Source organism: Diabrotica undecimpunctata, chromosome 7 (assembly GCF_040954645.1).
Source record: "Diabrotica undecimpunctata isolate CICGRU chromosome 7, icDiaUnde3, whole genome shotgun sequence".
Classification (NCBI taxonomy): domain Eukaryota; kingdom Metazoa; phylum Arthropoda; class Insecta; order Coleoptera; family Chrysomelidae; genus Diabrotica; species Diabrotica undecimpunctata.
Window position 1 is genome coordinate 3610382 of NC_092809.1, and position 19800 is coordinate 3630181.

At 31.3% G+C, this 19800-nt stretch overlaps 1 protein-coding gene across 2 annotated transcripts in view; it reads right to left on the reverse strand.

Annotated features, from left to right (window-relative positions):
* The window catches only part of LOC140444907 (nose resistant to fluoxetine protein 6), a 95193-nt gene that overhangs the window by 41823 nt on the left and 33570 nt on the right, over positions 1-19800 (reverse strand). For both annotated transcript variants that reach the window (XM_072536594.1, XM_072536593.1), the window contains exon 2: positions 6905-7023. In XM_072536594.1, coding sequence (XP_072392695.1) covers positions 6905-7023 — 119 coding nt within the window. The remainder of the gene's footprint in view (positions 1-6904; positions 7024-19800) is intronic.

Genomic DNA, 19800 nt, shown 5'->3' on the forward strand with positions numbered 1-19800 from the left:
TGCTATTCGTAGATCTATTTCGTTTTCTTCTTCGCATTTATTTGTCACAAGAAATCCTAGATACATGTAATCCTCCACCTCTTCAATTTCCAGAATTTCTCTCCCTAATTCAATTTTCATAATTAGTTTTCTGATTTTCTTTTGCTTATTCTTCAACTCCATGTATTTTGTTTTATTTATATTTAACTCTAATCCCATGTTTTCTGCGGCCTCTAGAAGATTCTTAGCTATTTTTTCTAATTCTTTTCTAGTCCTAGCCAAAAGTACAAGATCATCAGCACAGGCTAGACACTGGTGACTTTTATTAAATATTGTTCCCGCTCTATTCATATTGCTGTCCCTTATTATCTTAAAATTAAACAGCGTGGTGGATAGAAGATCTCCTTGTCTTACACCTCTCTGAACTCTAAAGTATTGGCTCTTCTTTCCATTAATCTTAACTGCTCTTGTAATGTTCTGAAGCGTCATATGTACCAGTCTGATTATTTAGATATGATTTTGAACTCCTTCATCAGTTTTGATCTACCTACATTGTCATAAGCACCCTTAAAATCCACAAAGAGAAGGTGAGTTGGTGTGTCGTATTCATATGCACCAGAGAGAACTTGTTTCAGCATAAATACATCGTCACTAGTTGATCGATTTTTTCTAAAACCAGCTTGATAGTCGCCCAATATATTTTCTGTGTACAATTATATTTTTCTTTTTAGTATGGTTGCCAGTACTTTGTATGTGACGTCCATGAGTGCTATTCCTCTATAGTTATCACAACTTGAAAGATCTCTCTTCTTATGTATTGGGTTTAGTATAGACTCTTTAGGAATTATTTCAAGGTAAAATTCAAGAATATTAGCAAAAAAAGGTTCCAAACTAGTTGCGAAGGTAACATCAGCGGAGCGCGGAATTTCGACAACAGCTGTTGTCGAAAACACGTGTCACGTGTTAACTAATGCACAGAAATAAAATTACAGAACAGGAAGTTCAATCTCCAAGTCCCGAGTCTTGACAAATTGGTGCGATTCGCTGCTAACGTTACCGTATATCAAACCCGCTATTCGACGTACGGTAACGGAGCCCGTAAACGTTAAAATCATTTACGTTATTCAATTTTCATACTGCGCATGCTTCATTGCTAAAATAACGTTACCGTATTCTCACTCTTTCACTTGATAACTCTCTAATTATTACCAGAGAACAACCCAACACATGTGTCTCTGTTATTCTAGGTTATTACGGGCTCCGTTACCGTACGTCGAATAGCCGGTTTGATACACGGTAACGTTAGCAGCGAATCGCACCAATTCGTCAAGATTTGGGACTCGGAGATTGAAGTTCCTGTTCTGTAATTTTATTTCTGTGCATTAGTTAACACGTGACACGTGTTTTCTGTTTTCTTGGTTAAGCGTCTGCTTACAAATTAAACAATCTGAGACAAATAAAACATTTTATTATATTTCATTATATTTATCAATTATTATGAACACGGAAATAGTGAAAAAGACAAAAAGCCTGCGTTTTACAAGCACTGATGACCTTTTACTAGTAAAAGAAGTGCGAGGAGTCAACTCTCTGGAATGTCCTGTTTTCCAAACCGAAAATACTGTTTGGCTTGCTCAGGCTCTAAGCTGTCAAAATTGAACACAGAATGTACATTTTGTAAGTTATCATTTTAAATATGATTTAGTATTAAATCTTCTATAACTTCGTCATTTGCTTCAACTAATATTGCTTGTTCTAAAATGTATTTTCCATATTTCTGTAGAAAAAATTTGAAACCCAAAATGTACAAAACCAGACACAAAAATTAATTATTTTACTGTCACATACGACATTTGACTGACAGCTGTCATCTTTAACGTGAAGCACCAATTCGACCATTTGATATCTCTAAAATTACATATCCGTTATAACCTATACCGTAAAAAAATGGCGTTTACGTGTCAAAATAACGGAAGGATAAAATTTTACTTTGATAACTCTCTACAATGTCGTATTTTTACAAATTATCAGTTCGACTGTTGCATTAAAGTGCGACAAAAAGAAGTGTTGGTACAACATTTTAATTTGAATTTTTATGTTATACTACATGTAAACTATCAATTTTATTTAAGTCTATAAAAATCTTTAAAATTAATAAATAAATATTAAAATTACTTTATTCAATTTTAAATATATTATTTAAATTTTAAAAATGCAGAAAATAGTATGAAGCTTTGCGCTAGTGCACAGTACCCCTACTGTACCACTTTTTTACATGGTTAAAATATCAAAAACAAATTATTATTATTTAAAATTAAATTATTGTTATACAACTCTGCTGTTTTATAATATATTGAACTATTTGTGGTTAATTTCCAAGTTAAACAATACCGCTATTGCTATTTTGTCTTGTAATTAAATATCTTTATAACCACTAACCACAGTTAATAGTTTAACGAAATTTTGTAACGCGTGGTATACAATAACCTTTAACTTTTATTGCAGTGGGCCAATGGCAAATAAATATTACACATATTTTGATACATTTTTATATTTTCAAATTTTTACTACATTTGATTCATATTAAACGTCAGTTATTTTACAAATTTTACAATTTTTCTAAGATTATTATAAAAGGAAAAAAGATAAAAAGTTTATTAGGTCGTCCGAACGACGCGGTAGTCCGAACCGGCTCGCGCGACTTCCTCTGCCTCCCCCGCGATTGAATCGACATGAATCATCATGACTAGACTTCGGCAAATATGCATATTGCATATTTTGCATATTGTGCATATTTTATGCAAATATTTCATATTTTGGCATATTTGTATAAAAGTTTGCATAAAGTGCATAAAAGTTCAGATTTTTATACTGTATTTGAAAATTTTTAAACATACCAATTTATTTCAATTCTTGTATAAAATTTTGTAGTCATTTTAATCAAGAAATGATCTAAGTACGTAATCTCTACAGGTACAAAACATTTACAATTTCAAAGAAGATCAATTTAAGTAACCCTCAACATTCTTAGAAAGTCTCGGTCACTGAGGCATTCATTTATTGGATAATCGCTAAGGGTTCGCTCATTTGCATTTTATGATCTAATCCCCAAATATATCTACAATTTATTGTATCTTAACAGCAGGTAAACGGCTAATAGTTTTGTTCCTAATTTAGGGATTTTCCAAAATCTCCCAGTTTATTGAATTAGCTACCTAAACATTTCTAATTTGATGCTCAGATTTGTAAATCATTTTTGTTTTGATATTCAAAGCGTAAACACTCGTTGTGGGTAACAAAAAGGAAGATTGTGATTTTATAATGCCTAAAACAACCAGTGCTTCAACTTGGATTAAACCTTATAAAGAGCTGTCTATGGATATGGGAAAAATCTACTGTTCAGTCTGTGGCAAAATTGTAAGTATCTAATATTTTCTATTAAATATCTAATATTTCATACATACAGGGTGTTTCCAAATGACACTTACAACGTTTGACTGTAGATACTTCTCGAAAAATTGAACAAAACGATATAGTTAATGAGGGGTCAAACTTATTTACTTTTCGAGATACAGGGTGTTAAAATTAAAAAAAATTAAATTCTTTTAGTTAATAACAACAATAACTTTAAAACCAATAAACGTATTTACTTGAAATTTAGTACTCGTAGGTTGTTTTTAAACGAAAAATAGCTTCCTTTAGTGAGAAAAAATTGTCCATGGTACAATACAATGGTGTGTATTTAGAAAAATTTTTCACCTTTACTTTTTTTTATGAAGTCAGCTATTCTAAAACACAATTATTTTTATTGTAATTGAATTAACAAAAAAAAAACTTTTGTTGAATTTTAAAATAAGTTATATGATGTACTAATGGTTAGTAACAAAAACTAATTTGTGGATTAATACTGCATTTAAAACACTTAGCGAGTGTTTTTTTTCCAAACCAGTTATTTGATTAACCAAAAACACCTTGTATATTTTTATATTTTAAAGGTTGGGTTAAAATAAAGGTTTTTATTTTTATTTATAGATAGCATGTGAGAAGAAATTTCAGATAGACCAACATGTGAGAACTGCTTCACACATTGCAAAAAAAGGAAAAATAGGAGGAAAACATCAAACTTCAATGGCTAAATGTTTCCAATCTACTTCAAAAAAATTAGATGAGCAAGAAACTTTTAATGAAGACTTGTGTCGCGCATTAGTGTCTGCAAACATACCGCTTTCAAAATTAGCAAATGTAAATTTTAGTTCGTTTCTAAAAAAATATTGCAAACTTAATGTTCCAAGTGATCGGTCTCTAAGAAGAAATAATGTGAACGGGCTATACTCGTCGGTGTTAATTAATATTAAGGAAGAAATTGCAGATAATTATTTTTACATATCTGTAGACGAAACCACTGATTCCTCAGGAAAGTATATTGCTCATTTATTGATTGGTGTTCTTAACGAAGATACCTTACCAAAATCTTATTTCGTGTCAGCAACTTGAGAAAACAAATGCTTTAACAATTTCGCGTTTTATACAAGAAACATTAGCAACTTCTTTTCTTCCGACAACTATTCCTTCTAATAAATTACTGCTTATTTTATCGGATGCTGCTCCTTATATGGTGAAAGCTAGACAAAATTTAAAAATATTTTTCCCAGATTTAATACATGTTACTTGTGTAGCGCATGGATTAAACAGAGTTGCAGAGGAAATACGAAAAAAGTTTCCTCTTGTAAATACCATGATATCCAGTGTCAAAAAAGTATTTCTTAAATCTCCTATAAGAATTCAACTTTATAAAGAAATACTACCTAACATTCCTCTTCCACCACAACCTATTTTAACGCGATGGGGAACATGGTTAAAAGCAGCTAATTTTTATGCAGATCATTTTGTTAAAATAAAGAACATAATTGATACGTTAACAGATGAAAGTTCCCAATCTCTTTTGGATTCTAAACAAACTTTTCAGAGTAACTTGCTTCAACAAGAACTTTCATTTATAAAATCAAATTTTAGTTTTGTTCAAAAAACAATTACTCAGTTAGAATCACCAAAACTGTCATTTTTCGAAAGTACAGCATTAATAAAAGAATTTGCGTCATGTTGTCGGAACGTTAGAGGTAATATTGGAAAAGATATTTTAAAAAAATTTGAAGCTACTATGGAAAAAAATAAAGGTTACCATATTCTTTCTGAAGTAGTCAGTGTTCTAGCTGGAAATATTTCGGAAACAATTAATTTAGAACCAAATGTTTTGGTTAGTTTGAAAAATGCTCCCGTTACATCAGTTGATGTTGAACGAAGTTTTTCCATATATAAATATATGTACTCAGACAGAAGCCACAAGTTTTTGTTAGAAAATTTTGAACACCACTTAGTCATTTATTGTTACCATAATTCTAAATAAGTTTATTCATACTTAAAAATGATGTAGTTACTTAAAATAAATGTAAATCTTAATGAATAGTAGGAAATATTTAGTTATGTACACTTTTTTTTTAAATAAAATTGTTACTATTTTACGATTTTTTTATTTCTTTGTATGCATATTTTGTAAAATATTTGCATATTTTCGGGTAAACACGTGCATATTTATGCGCATATTTTCTACATTTTTATTTGCAAATTTGCCGAAGTCTAATCATGACGAACATCGGTTTTTTACTTTCCTAGCCCATCTACATATCTACATCGCTATCGAAAAGCTTTACTCTCCAACATTCTTGCTGACGAGCAAAGTGGAACGGATCTGGTAGTAGCTTTAAAGAAAGTGAATCTCAAGGACGTCGTTTTCAATTTGGCAAATTGTTGGTCATCCATTTCACAACGTTTGATTCAACTTTCTTGGAAAAACTTGAACCCAAACTTAGTGGCTGTTGACGACTCCATCCAATGAAAAATACATCATTTTAAGAACCCTTGTCGCTCTTGCCCTGTTGTCAAGAGACATCAAAAAAGAAATTGACACCCAAGAATTGCTCACGGTTGAAGAAATTCTAAGGGCCATTCAAAATGGAAAAGGAGTATGTCGATGATGAACCACCTGCTTCAAAAACTTCTGCTGTAGAAGCTGTTAAAGCCCTGAACATGGTTATCAGTTGGGCAGAAGACAACCTCGACAGGCAGAGCGTTCGATCAGCACGTCGAGAATGGAATTACAGATTTTTTTACTGCTCCCCATTGAAATTTATATAGATAATATTATGTATTTATTAAATATATTGTATAATATAATATTTTATCAATATACATAAAGCATTTTCATTTATTTTCATTGTGTTTTTGCAGTTTTTCTTCTCCCAATAAAAAGTCATAAGTAATCCGAACGATGCGATCATCCGAACTCGTTTCCCCGATTCCATTCGGATTAACGCGATCGTACTGTATATTTTTCAAAACAAATATTTTAAAGAATACAACAGTAGAGGTTCACTTTTAGAATATTTTTTTATGACGCTGAGAAGAACCAGGATAAAAAAATTGGATTGAATTATTAGGGCACTATTGCAAAGATAGCATTTTATTTGTAGTAAGCCCATCTTTAGATGAACATTACAAATACGTTTTGTCCTACAAGGGTCCTACAAAGTTTTAACCCTTTCTTCTCAATAGATTGTCTCCACTGTCCCAGTTTCTCTGCTAACTAGAGATTGTTGAATGGAATAAAATTGTTTTTATGCAACAATTTGATGCCATTCAATTATTGCATTTTTTTATATGCGGCGAGAGATCCAATCAATTGCCATCTACAGTCACTCCACTCAATCTTTTCTGACTTGCTCCTATTGCAGGCTAGGACGTAAATAAAATGATAGTTTAGTCTGTTAAGTCTTGTCTGTTAGTCTGTTATAAATAAGATATTTCAGAGATAATCCTAATTAAAATTTATGTTTTGTGTGAAATTACATATTATTGCGAAATTACTTACTTGCGAAATTATGATTATCTGCTTTTTTGGATTGATATGCTCACACAAATTTTGAGATCCAATCCAGTAATTGTTTCCCCAAAACCATCCACTTGAGTATCTACCACTTGCATCGTCCACTGTAAAAAAAAATAAAAGATATTAAAATTTTAATAATAAAAACATAATTTTTGTGGAATGTAACTTATAGGTACTGAAAATTATAATAAATCTGAAGTTACAGTGTACAAAGAAGATAAATTAGTTAAAAGTTTTAATAGTATCTCAATTCTTTCCAAGCTATTTACGTATAAATAGCAATAAACAATAATACTGAGAGGGTAACTAATCTGGGTTATTCAATCAACGTTAATATGTGCAAATTTTCAATGAATAATAAATAAAATCAAATATAGATGATAAAGTCGGGTCCAATGATATTTCGTCCGTCGGCAAATTCAAACAGATAATATTAAATTTGTATGTTATGAAATTTGAGTAACCGATGTCCATGGACGTATCGCGATATTGGTTGTTTCACCGACACAAATTTTTTGGTACAAGTATTAAATCATAAAATAACAATGTGTAATTTTAGTAGACTTCCCTTGCCGGATCTTGATTTCCGTCATGAGAAATCATACAAACCCTTACACACATTTGAAACCATCTTGATTTGATTCTATTCTAGTGAAAATATTATTTTGGAATTTTATTTGAAATGGAATTGTGAAATTATACTACAAAAATATATTACGTTTCGCACTTCAATATTAATTAGTCGTGGTAGATACCTTAGGATGTCGTATATTCTTTTCCAAACAACAAAATTAGTGTTTACTGGTATTTCGCAAAAATCCACAACAACGAAGAATCAACTAATTGTATAATATAAGTAACGCGACACGGTTGAAGAATCTATTCCTGGGTGATATAACGGTTTCATGTTGCAAAAAAGATTAAAGCTGTCTTAGACATTAAAAATTATTAAGGAAATTACTGTCTTACGTAACTATTGTGCATTTTGTTTAACTTGCATTTTTCTTTAAACAATGAATTAAATGAAAGTTATAGTTTTTGATTCTTATATGGAATTAATACCCTATAACAGGTAATAATACAATAATTACCTATCAGAATAATAAAACAATTGTTGTACTTAATTTCTTCTGTAATAGTTTTACCAACGTATAGGAGAAGTTTTGAGAAAAAAAATGACAGGGTTAATCAGCAAATATTAACATTTTCTTTTTAACTAAACTGAGACCTTCAGTCAAGTTTCCAACCGTCATTTGATCCTCAGTTTGAATAGTATCCAAAAAATTAAGCTCTGTTTTTGTATCTCTATGAGATAATCAATTATCAGTTACTGGTTGTGGGAATCCAATAGTTCTTGAACGTCATCACTTTCCACTTCTAAATTTATTTGCTTGGCGATATGAACAATTTCTTTATTCGCATTACTAATTTCATCAGGCTCTGGCGACAATTCCAGCTTAGTGATGAAAAAAATGACAGAGGTTTTTTCCAATGATTTTCACTGCATCTAAAACGATAAATTGTTTCCAAAAGTATTTAACAGAAAACTCGTTGTTTTTCTTATAACTTTATAGAGGTATGCGAATGATCGTCTGGTGTAATAAGCTTTGAATATTTTAATGACTCCCTGGTCCATCAATTAAAGTAAGCTGGTTGTATTAGCTGGTAAAAATTCTGCATGACGTAGGTCACAACTAAGTAGTTACAGTTTCAGGAGGATGTCTTGGTACGTTGTCGATGATTACCATCAGTTTAAATGTAATTTGTTTAAATTGACAATGAAGTTTGACTTCAGGTATGAAATGATGACCAAACCAATCCTCAAAAAGGAAATCTGTCACCCAAGCTTTACTATTAGACTTCCAAATCACAGGCAAGCCAGCTTTAGCTCATCAATATGGTTTTGTTGGTGTTGCCCCATTCATTTATCATAACTTTTAATTTCTCTGCATAACTATGCCAATTACAGCGACTTTTGAATCGGCTGAACCAAACGTTACTATCTTTAAACTCTTCATCTTTACCGATCTCTCCAGAATTCTGTTCCAATGTCTCAAAAATCAGCTTTGCTTGGGAGCCCACTAAGTTCTAATCAATAAGACAATTTTTCACATTTACCTGATTATCACACCATAATTTTAATATTGTTTCCATCTCGGCAATGATAGCGTGACCTTTAGGAATGATGATTGAATTTAAAGATTGTGCACTTTTCACAGCTCAGAAGCAAGACCCGATATAGCCACAGCTCAAAGGCTACTGGAAACGGCAGAGATGAGAGTACTGAGAAGAATTACAGAGATCGAAAGATCGAGAGATCGAAAGAAGTGAAGACATTAGAAGAAAATGTAACGTACAGTGTATGAATGAATGGACACAAAATAGAAAAAAAAGAATGGAATAACCCAAAAGATGGAGTGACAAGCTTCCATACAGGTAATAATCCGCCAGTGAACAAGCAGATTTGCTTAGAAAGAAGAAGAAGAAGAAGGCCTTTTACCCCATCTTATTTCAAAGGTTTTGCAATAAACTAATAGTTTTTTCAATTTTTTGATCAAATATAATGGTTTTAACCTACAGACAAAAATTCTGAAAATCAGCCATTTTTCACTTAAATCGATAATAAAAAATTTGGATGAATTTGCATAATTTTTGTTATTCTACCCTTATTAACCATGAAACAATTGTTATGTTAGATACTAGTTACAGTGACTGTCTACTGTCTGTAATTACCGAACGGGCAATTGGTTTCTGCATGAAGCTCTCGAATTAAATTACCTAATTAGCAACGAACATATCGATAATTTTTGTATTTATTAACCAAATCGTTTGTTGATTCTTTCATTTATAACTATAGGCATTGTGTTGCATGCATCGAAAGTACGTACTTACACAACATGTTAATGTGTTTACGGTAAAATTAACATGACCATATCCATTCTTTTACTTTTTATATGTATGTATGAGTTCACTTTCGTTCCAAGAAAGCGAAGAAAATTAGAATATTTGGTAATTAGCGTTATTTTAGTGATAATAAGTAATAATATTGTTAGTTATAATACTTACGCTATTATGTTACATCTTTATGTCAAGAAATATCATTTTCTTTACACAGTACTAGTTAAAAGTCCGTTCTCCCTTCGTATCTTTTGAACGGTTATACTCACAGACCACTAGGTGATTTGTGGTTATACTTATAATAGTGTAATAAGTCACGTAAATGTGTGACAGATATTTTTAAATAGGACCCTATTGCAAGTGATACCTTTTGAAAGGTATTGAAAATACTTATTCAACCATACTAATTTTATTTGAGTTTTTACTAGTCAAAGTTATGTTTAGACTTCGGCAAATATGCATATTGCATATTTTGCATATTGTGCATATTTTATGCAAATATTTCATATTTTGGCATATTTGTATAAAAGTTTGCATAAAGTGCATAAAAGTTCAGATTTTTATACTGTATTTGAAAATTTTTAAACATACCAATTTATTTCAATTCTTGTATAAAATTTTGTAGTCATTTTTATCAAGAAATGATCTAAGTACATAATCTCTACAGGTACAAAACATTTACAATTTCAAAGAAGATCAATTTAAGTAGCCCTCAACATTCTTAGAAAGTATCGGTCACTGAGGCATTCAGTTATTGGATAATCGCTAAGGGTTCGCTCATTTGCATTTTATGATCTAATCCCCAAATCTATCTACAATTTATTGTATCTTAACAGCAGGTAAACGGCTAATAGTTTTGTTCCTAATTTAGGGATTTTCCAAAATCTCCCAGTTTATTGAATTAGGTACCTAAACATTTCTAATTTGATGCTCAGATTTGTAAATCATTTTTGTTTTGATATTCAAAGCGTAAACACTCGTTGTGCGTAACAAAAAGGAAGATTGTGATTTTATAATGCCGAAAACAACCAGTGCTTCAACTTGGATTAAACCTTATAAAGAGCTGTCTATGGATATGGGAAAAATCTAATGTTCAGTCTGTGGCAAAATTGTAAGTATCTAATATTTTCTATTAAATATCTAATATTTCATACATACAGGGTGTTTCCAAATGACACTTACAACGTTTGACTGTAGATACTTCTCGAAAAATTGAACAAAACGATATAGTTAATGAGGGGTCAAACTTATTTACTTTTCGAGATACAGGGTGTTAAAATTAAAAAAAATTAAATTCTTTTAGTTAATAACAACAATAACTTTAAAACCAATAAACGTATTTACTTGAAATTTAGTACTCGTAGGTTGTTTTTAAATGAAAAATAGCTTCCTTTAGTGAGAAAAAATTGTCCATGGTACAATACAATGGTGTGTATTTAGAAAAATTTTTCACCTTTACTTTTTTTTATGAAGTCAGCTATTCTAAAACACAATTATTTTTATTGTAATTGAATTAACAAAAAAAAACTTTTGTTGAATTTTAAAATAAGTTATATGATGTACTAATGGTTAGTAACAAAAACTAATTTGTGGATTAATACTGCATTTAAAACACTTAGCGAGTGTTTTTTTTTTTCAAACCAGTTATTTGATTAACCAAAAACACCTTGTATATTTTTATATTTTAAAGGTTGGGTTAAAATAAAGGTTTTTATTTTTATTTATAGATAGCATGTGAGAAGAAATTTCAGATAGACCAACATGTGAGCACTGCTTCACACATTGCAAAAAAAGGAAAAATAGGAGGAAAACATCAAACTTCAATGGCTAAATGTTTCCAATCTACTTCAAAAAAATTAGATGAGCAAGAAACTTTTAATGAAGACTTGTGTGGCGCATTAGTGTCTGCAAACATACCGCTTTCAAAATTAGCAAATGTAAATTTTAGTTCGTTTCTAAAAAAATATTGCAAACTTAATGTTCCAAGTGATCGGTCTCTAAGAAGAAATAATGTGAACGGGCTATACTCGTCGGTGTTAATTAATATTAAGGAAGAAATTGCAGATAATTATTTTTACATATCTGTAGACGAAACCACTGATTCCTCAGGAAAGTATATTGCTCATTTATTGATTGGTGTTCTTAAAGAAGATACGTTACCAAAATCTCATCTTATTTCATGCCAGCAACTTGAGAAAACAAATGCTTTAACAATTTCGCGTTTTATACAAGAAACATTAGCAACTTTTTTTCTTCCGACAACTATTCCTTCTAATAAATTACTGCTTATTTTATCGGATACTGCTCCTTATATGGTGAAAGCAGGACAAAATTTAAAAATATTTTTTCCAGATTTAATACATGTTACTTGTGTAGCGCATGGATTAAACAGAGTTGCAGAGGAAATACGAAAAAAGTTTCCTCTTGTAAATACCATGATATCCAGTGTCAAAAAAGTATTTCTTAAATCTCCTATAAGAATTCAACTTTATAAAGAAATGCTACCTAACATTCCTCTTCCACCACAACCTATTTTAACGCGATGGGGAACATGGTTAGAAGCAGCTAATTTTTATGCAGATCATTTTGTTAAAATAAAGAACATAATTGATACGTTAACAGATGAAAGTTCCCAATCTCTTTTGGATTCTAAACAAACTTTTCAGAGTAACTTGCTTCAAGAAGAACTTTCATTTATAAAATCAAATTTTAGTTTTGTTCAAAAAACAATTACTCAGTTAGAATCACCAAAACTGTCATTGTTCGAAAGTACAGCATTAATAAAAGAATTTGCGTCATGTTGTCGGAACGTTAGAGGTAATATTGGAAAAGATATTTTAAAAAAATTTGAAGCTACTATGGAAAAAAATAAAGGTTACCATATTCTTTCTGAAGTAGTCAGTGTTCTAGCTGGAAATATTTCGGAAACAATTAATTTAGAACCAAATGTTTTGGTCAGTTTGAAAAATGCTCCCGTTACATCAGTTGATGTTGAACGAAGTTTTTCCATATATAAATATATGTACTCAGACAGAAGCCACAAGTTTTTGTTAGAAAATTTTGAACACCACTTGGTCATTTATTGTTACCATAATTCTAAATAAGTTTATTCATACTTAAAAATGATGTAGTTACTTAAAATAAATGTAAATCTTAATGAATAGTAGGAAATATTTAGTTATGTACACTTTTTTTTTTTTAAATAAAATTGTTACTATTTTACGATTTTTTTATTGATTTGTATGCATATTTTGTAAAATATTTGCATATTTTCGGGTAAACACGTGCATATTTATGCGCATATTTTCTACATTTTTATTTGCATATTTGCCGAAGTCTAGTTATGTTTATCAAGAATCAATTAAAAAACAGTATTACTAAAGATGAGATTAAAGATAATGAAAATAGCAAAAAAAGACAAATGATAAAGTAAAAATGCTTATGTAATAATTAATTTGACAGACAGATGCACTGAAAAGAATGCAGTGTGGAAGAAATTAACTTAACGTAAGTTATACGTAAATATGCCCTTCGGCGTATTTATTTTCTCGTAATTCAACAAACCAAATACTTTGATAAAATAATTCGTTTGATATGTTTCTAATACCAGGACAATAACATTCAATTAAGATTTCAAAAATCTGCGTTATCTACAGTTATTTTCTGTAATAAGTTAGTTACAATACAATTTTCAAGTAAAATGTTACAGGTCATTTAACTTTCACGATTGCGTGCCAAAACTTTTAGAATATTGCAAGAAAATAATTGCAATGTGTATTTCCTGAAGTGATCATATGACATGTATTGTCACAACCGTTAATGGCGGATTAAACATTTGCATATAATTATTATTGCTACATGGACTGTACCATTCAATCAAAAACAAAATGTATTGAATGCACCTAGATTATGGTATATTAGTATGTATAATAAGACGGTCAATATACATATTTCTAAAGCGAACGAACAAAGCTTTGAAAGTTCATTTGAAAAATGATGCAGTAAAATTACCATAAGAAAAATAAAATGGAAGATATCGTGAACTTATACCTTTATAATATTTATTTATACTATGTAATTATGTACTCACTGTAAAGGGACACTTATAAATTTGGCGCCCAATGATATCCTATTACTGTTCTGTTGACCCACTTGAGTAGAGGCCATACTGTTTACTTTGTTTTGACAAATGGCTGCTACTTCAGAACACGCTTGACATTTTAATCAAGATTATTCTATTTTGTGACATTGAAAGTTTATTTTACGCGTGCGAGGTAAGTTATAACAACTTTATTCGTTTTTCGTTTAGTTTATAATTATACTGCCCAAATAGGTGAAACATTTGTACTTTTATCCACTAAATACTAAAACATTGATATTTAAATTGTAACTGTTTTAACCTAAAACTTGCACTTGTTAGAAAAATGTCATTACAGGTACAGTTGATCCTATTAAATGGGGGATACTTGATCCCAGGGTCAAGTATGCCACTTTGTGTTTCTTTTAATCTCGTGTTTAATGTAATTAATTTTATTCATGTTTATTTTTCCATATGCCACGTAAGTACTCAACCAAAATAGAAGCAACGAAAAGAGTTCCACCTGATGTAGAAAATGTTAGAGCGGCTGTAAATACGGTAAAAAATGAAGGAAGCTACAAAGCATCCGCTAGGCAGTTCGGAATAAATGTCACGACATCGAATAGGTTGTGCATAAAAAAAACATGATATCTCTCCCAGACTCCAAGATGCGCCAGGTTTTTTCACTTGACCAGGAAAAAGAACTTGGTATGTTTTCGAAAGATATGTCCAAGATGTATTACGTTCTTAATGTGATGCAATTGCGCAAATTGGCATACTCCTATGCTGCAACAAATAGGATATCATATCCCCCTGCCTGTGAGGTTTTCTTGACAGAAACCTACGCTGTCATTAAGGACACTAGAAGCCACAAGCTTGGCACGAAGCTTAGCTTTTAATCGTCACACAGTTGGTACATTCTTTAATCAATTAACAAATGTTTATACACGGTACCAGTTTCCTCCTGAACGTATATGGAATATTGACGAAACTTGTTACGGTGTGTGCTGGCATCAATTCTGCAGGGGGTTACATGCCCCCTCACATGAGGTTTCCCAGAAAATACTGACAGAACAGGTTTTTAAGCCATGCACCTCCTGGCAACAATGCAACAACATATCACAGTGGATGGATGACTTGCTCTGGTTTTCTGAAGTTTTTGGAACACTTTGTTTGCTCAGCCAAGCCTAGATCGGAAACATTTAATTGTTATGGACAACCATGAGAGCCACTGCTCATTGGAGGCTGTAAATTATGCTGGAGACAACGGCATCGTATTTTTTACAATTCCGCTGCACACCTCTCATAAGTTGCAGCCATTGGACCGCGCGGTTTTTGGTCCACTATAGACTTACTACTCCCAAGCAGCTTCCAATTTTATGCTATAATTTCCCGGGAGAACTATTACCATTTACAACATTGCAGAACTGCTTAGAGATGCGTTCCCCCGAGCCATGGCTCCTTCAAATATCATAAGTGGGTTCAAAGTATCTGGAATATGGCCGATAAATCCAAATATATTTTGTTGACGACGAATTTATGACCAGTGCTGTCACCACCGTTCAGACCCAACTTTGATTCAGGAATCAATTCTGGATCCAATACAGCCAACGCCTAGTGCTAGTACATCAATTTCTATAGAACCAACGTTGTCTGTGGCCCTAAAACCTTGCACTCCAACATCGGATATAATGTCTGTGAAACATTTTTCTCCACAAGACATCATGCCCTATCCCAAGGCAGCACCTCGTGCCTAATCTTCTAGAGGTAGAAAACGGGGGCGCTCTCGCATCCTAACTGATACCTCTGAAAAAGCGGAAATTGGAGAACTTGCTCTTAAGAAAGCCGCAATCAATAAGAAAAGAGCAGAAAAGCTTCCAACACTTAGAAACACTGAACTTTTCAATGCGGCTGATAAAGAGGAGGATGATACGAGTATTCCCAGCCTTCCAGATAGCAGCGGTGGCTCTGATTTCCTTTTAGATGATGAGCTTATTGATGACACGGATCCAGAGCCAGACGATTACGCTTTAGTCAAGTTTTGTACTAAAAAAACAATGAAGTTTTATGTTGGAAAAGTTTTGTGCCTGAAAGAAAATACATTGGAAGTTAAATTCTTAAGGCGGAAGGGACTAGAAGGAAGCTGTTTCACTTTTCCAACAGTAGAGGACGTCAGCGAAGTGGACCGGACAGACGTACAAAAGCTGCCGCAGCTGTCCGTCTGCAGAACGACCAGAACTGCTGACAATATTAAATTTAACCATAGATTTGATGCTAATGTTTTCTAAATAATTGTTCTTTTTTGTCTTAATTTATTTTTGTATTGCATGTTTTTATTTAATAAAGTAGGTAGTTTAATTTGTTTCATTCTTTAATTGAATTACCTTTCATGATTATCAATAATTACTTAAGCTATGCATCATAGGTTGGATACTTTATCCCAGGGATCAAGTAGCCCCCTCACGGGGATCAAGTATCCCTCATGGACAGGGGTTCTTGTGAACGGAGTTTCAACAGGAACGGAGGTTGTGAACGAATGTCAGTGAAAGGAGATAACCACATTATGAACCTGTTTAATGAAATTAAGAAAATAACTATTATGGTCTGAAATAATCTTTAAACACTAAAACAGGGATCAATCATCCCACCTCTCCCCTATGTATAACTTGTTTGTTCTACTCTGTGGGCTTTTTATTATAATAGACGACTCATTTCTACTACTACTACTAACTAGTAGTATTTCTGTATATTTTATTTATTACAAGACAAACTAATACTAATACATAAAGATCTCTAAAGAGCCATAAGACCAGTTTGTCGACTGTCAATGTCTGTCCTTCTCTTTCACTCCCGGGCTTCTTCTATTTGACATGACACTAATGTTAAGGTAGGTTCACAAATATTAAGGTAGATTTACAAATTAACACAACATAACGTGACTAATAAATAGTTTATTAATAAATAAACTTAAACAAACAGAACATTATTGTTGAAGAGTAAGTCTTGTTTTAAGTAGGAAGTTGCCGACTCATAGCTGCTTCAGAAATAAAAATTACAATGTGCATTACATAAAAAAGAATCAATTTCAACCAAAATTACGGTAAAATACTACCTTTATTGTTTGACGGAACATATCGAACCATTCCCATGTCTGAACAATTAATAATATGTTAAAACAATATGAGAAAGCCAATGCTTAATTATATTTCAGAAAACAGTTCATGCGCAAATTATTTAAGAAGATAAAGAAAGTAAACAATACAAAAAAGCCCAGAGCTGGGCTTTGCTAATGTCATAGTGCATTACAACAATTTGACAATTATCTACACAGCTTGTTTGATTATAGTGTTTTTTATATTTTGCCTAGAAGTTTCTTTAATAAACGCATTATTTTTATATCGGTTGTTGACTAAACTCGTTAAAATAAATACCTACTTGAAGCGACAGTATTTTATATAATTCATAATTTATTCTGTAAAAAGTATGATAGTCTAGTCGTCATTGATTTGTTTTACACGCAAATGAACAAGCTGAATTTTACTAAGAATGTCAAATTTAGGACCGCAAAAAAAACACCGGAGATTTTAGATGTCAATTACGCACGTGAAATTAAATTTAAATATAATTTGTAAAAACTTGAAGGTAAAAAGTCGATATTTTTTGATCTATGGACAAAAAGTAAAATGATAGTTATGAGAAGAATCAACCTTCACTTTTTAAAAGTTTATTTGTTTGTTTTTCTCTTCTAAGCATTTTCCATTTTTTCTTTTTAATTTTCATTAATTTTTAAATCTTGTTTTACAAATTTTTCGGTTATTTCAATTTTTTCAGATGTTGTATTTGAAGTTTGTTCGTTGTCTTTGTTAAATACTATTATTTTCTGGTAGACACAGTTATTACAGCTTTAAAATGTTAGCAATTTAATGACCTCAACAAACTTTTGCCAATTGCAAGTCAAAAAAGTCAAAACAACAGTACTATTAATGGACTAAAAGAATAAGAAAGGTCAGTTTAAATATGATAAGTGATATAAAAAAATCGGGTGTGGCAGTCCAGTGGAACTACCGGTGGAAGTTACACTTCTATACACGCATTCGACGTTACAGATTTATTTGGGAGTCAATCTGCACAATCATTACATATGTAATGCTATAGGTAAGTCATAGCAGAAAGAGAAACAGAATTAATAACAACTTACTAACAATTAATAAACAACTTTTGACCTGTAATAGGAGTATAGTAAATGAAGGATTGAATCAATATTTTGATGAAAATATATTTTTATTTTGATATATGTATGAAAGGAGTTAAATGCAAAAATTTTTTTACACATACTCTGCAGAAAAATTCATTGTTTATTTTGTTATTAATATAATAATACAATACAAATTAAAATGCAATATTCATAAGTATTTAAAAATGACAATAATATACATAAAAAAATACACTACAATACAGTGCAACATAATACAATACAAATAAAAATTCAATATTCATAGTATTTAAAAATGACAATAATGTACATAACTTTTCTACTTACGCATATATGTTTAATTTACCATGAAATAATATTAATAAAAAAGTCCTCCCCGACTGGGAATCGAACCCCGGTCTCCTGCGTGAAAGGCGGGGATACTGACTACTATACTACCGAGGACATGACACAAAAATATTTCAAAATTGACAGTTCTGTATCATACAGTGATTTATTGAGATTATTATTTTGAAATACAAAAGACTAATATAATTATGATTATTTAATAAATAATACAAAACATATCACATAAATAATAATATTAATAAATATTTTATTATATGTATAATATTATATGTATATATATATATATATATACATATATATATATATATATATATATATATATATATATATATATATATATATATCTTTATATAATATTAAATTATATATACAAAAGGAACATTTTTGTATTCGAGAGAGGAAGAGAGAGAGAAAATATATCTTCTGTCTCTCTCTTACTCATTATCTTACATATGTATTGATTTCACAGATTCACTCCCATACAAATTTCCAACGTGGAGCGCGCGTATAGAAGTATAACTTCAAAAAGACTACTTAATAATACTGAATTTATTATAATATTCTTTTTGTGTGCATATCTCTTCGTAAGTAATTATTCAAAATTTGAGAAAAATCCATTCATTGAAAAAATTTTAAAAATTAATAATATGTTGGGCCTATACGATGTCTTCTGCATTCAGAAATACGTTTGAGCATACTACTAATGAAAGGATTGATTGCCTTTTGAGGTATCTTTGTACCTCGTGCTGAAGTGCCACTGTCTGTGGAGGATGAGGTAAATGGAATAGGTAATCTTCTTCCCATAATGTCCCCAATCGGTGAAAGATCTGGTGATTTAGGTACAAGGCAACAAATCGACTTAATTGTCTTCAAAATAAGCCAACAATTCTGGCTAGACGTGGTCTAAGTGGATTGAGGCACGTTCGTATATAAGGCAGAACATATAAGTACACCACGTCCTAGATGTAGTGCAAGCGTTCATATTACCACGACATTCTCATGGCCATAACGCGTACGTAAACAGAATCTGGATTAATCACCAAAACCAATCGTATTACATTTAAGATTTCGTTTTGCAGACCGTAAAAATCATGTTCCATTTCTTTCGAAAAGCGTTTCCAGTGATCATTTTTTATTTTTCTTGCAACTGCATTTGTTTCGTTTCTAATTGTCTTATTATTATGGTATACCTCTTGTGTTTTGATTGACATGTATTTCATATGACCTCTTCGGCTGCTATAAGCGAGAGGTAGGACAAACTGAGGACGATATGAAGTCTAAAACTTCTGATCCGGCGATAAAAAATTCGCATTGTAAAAGACCTTACATGTTTTCCAAACT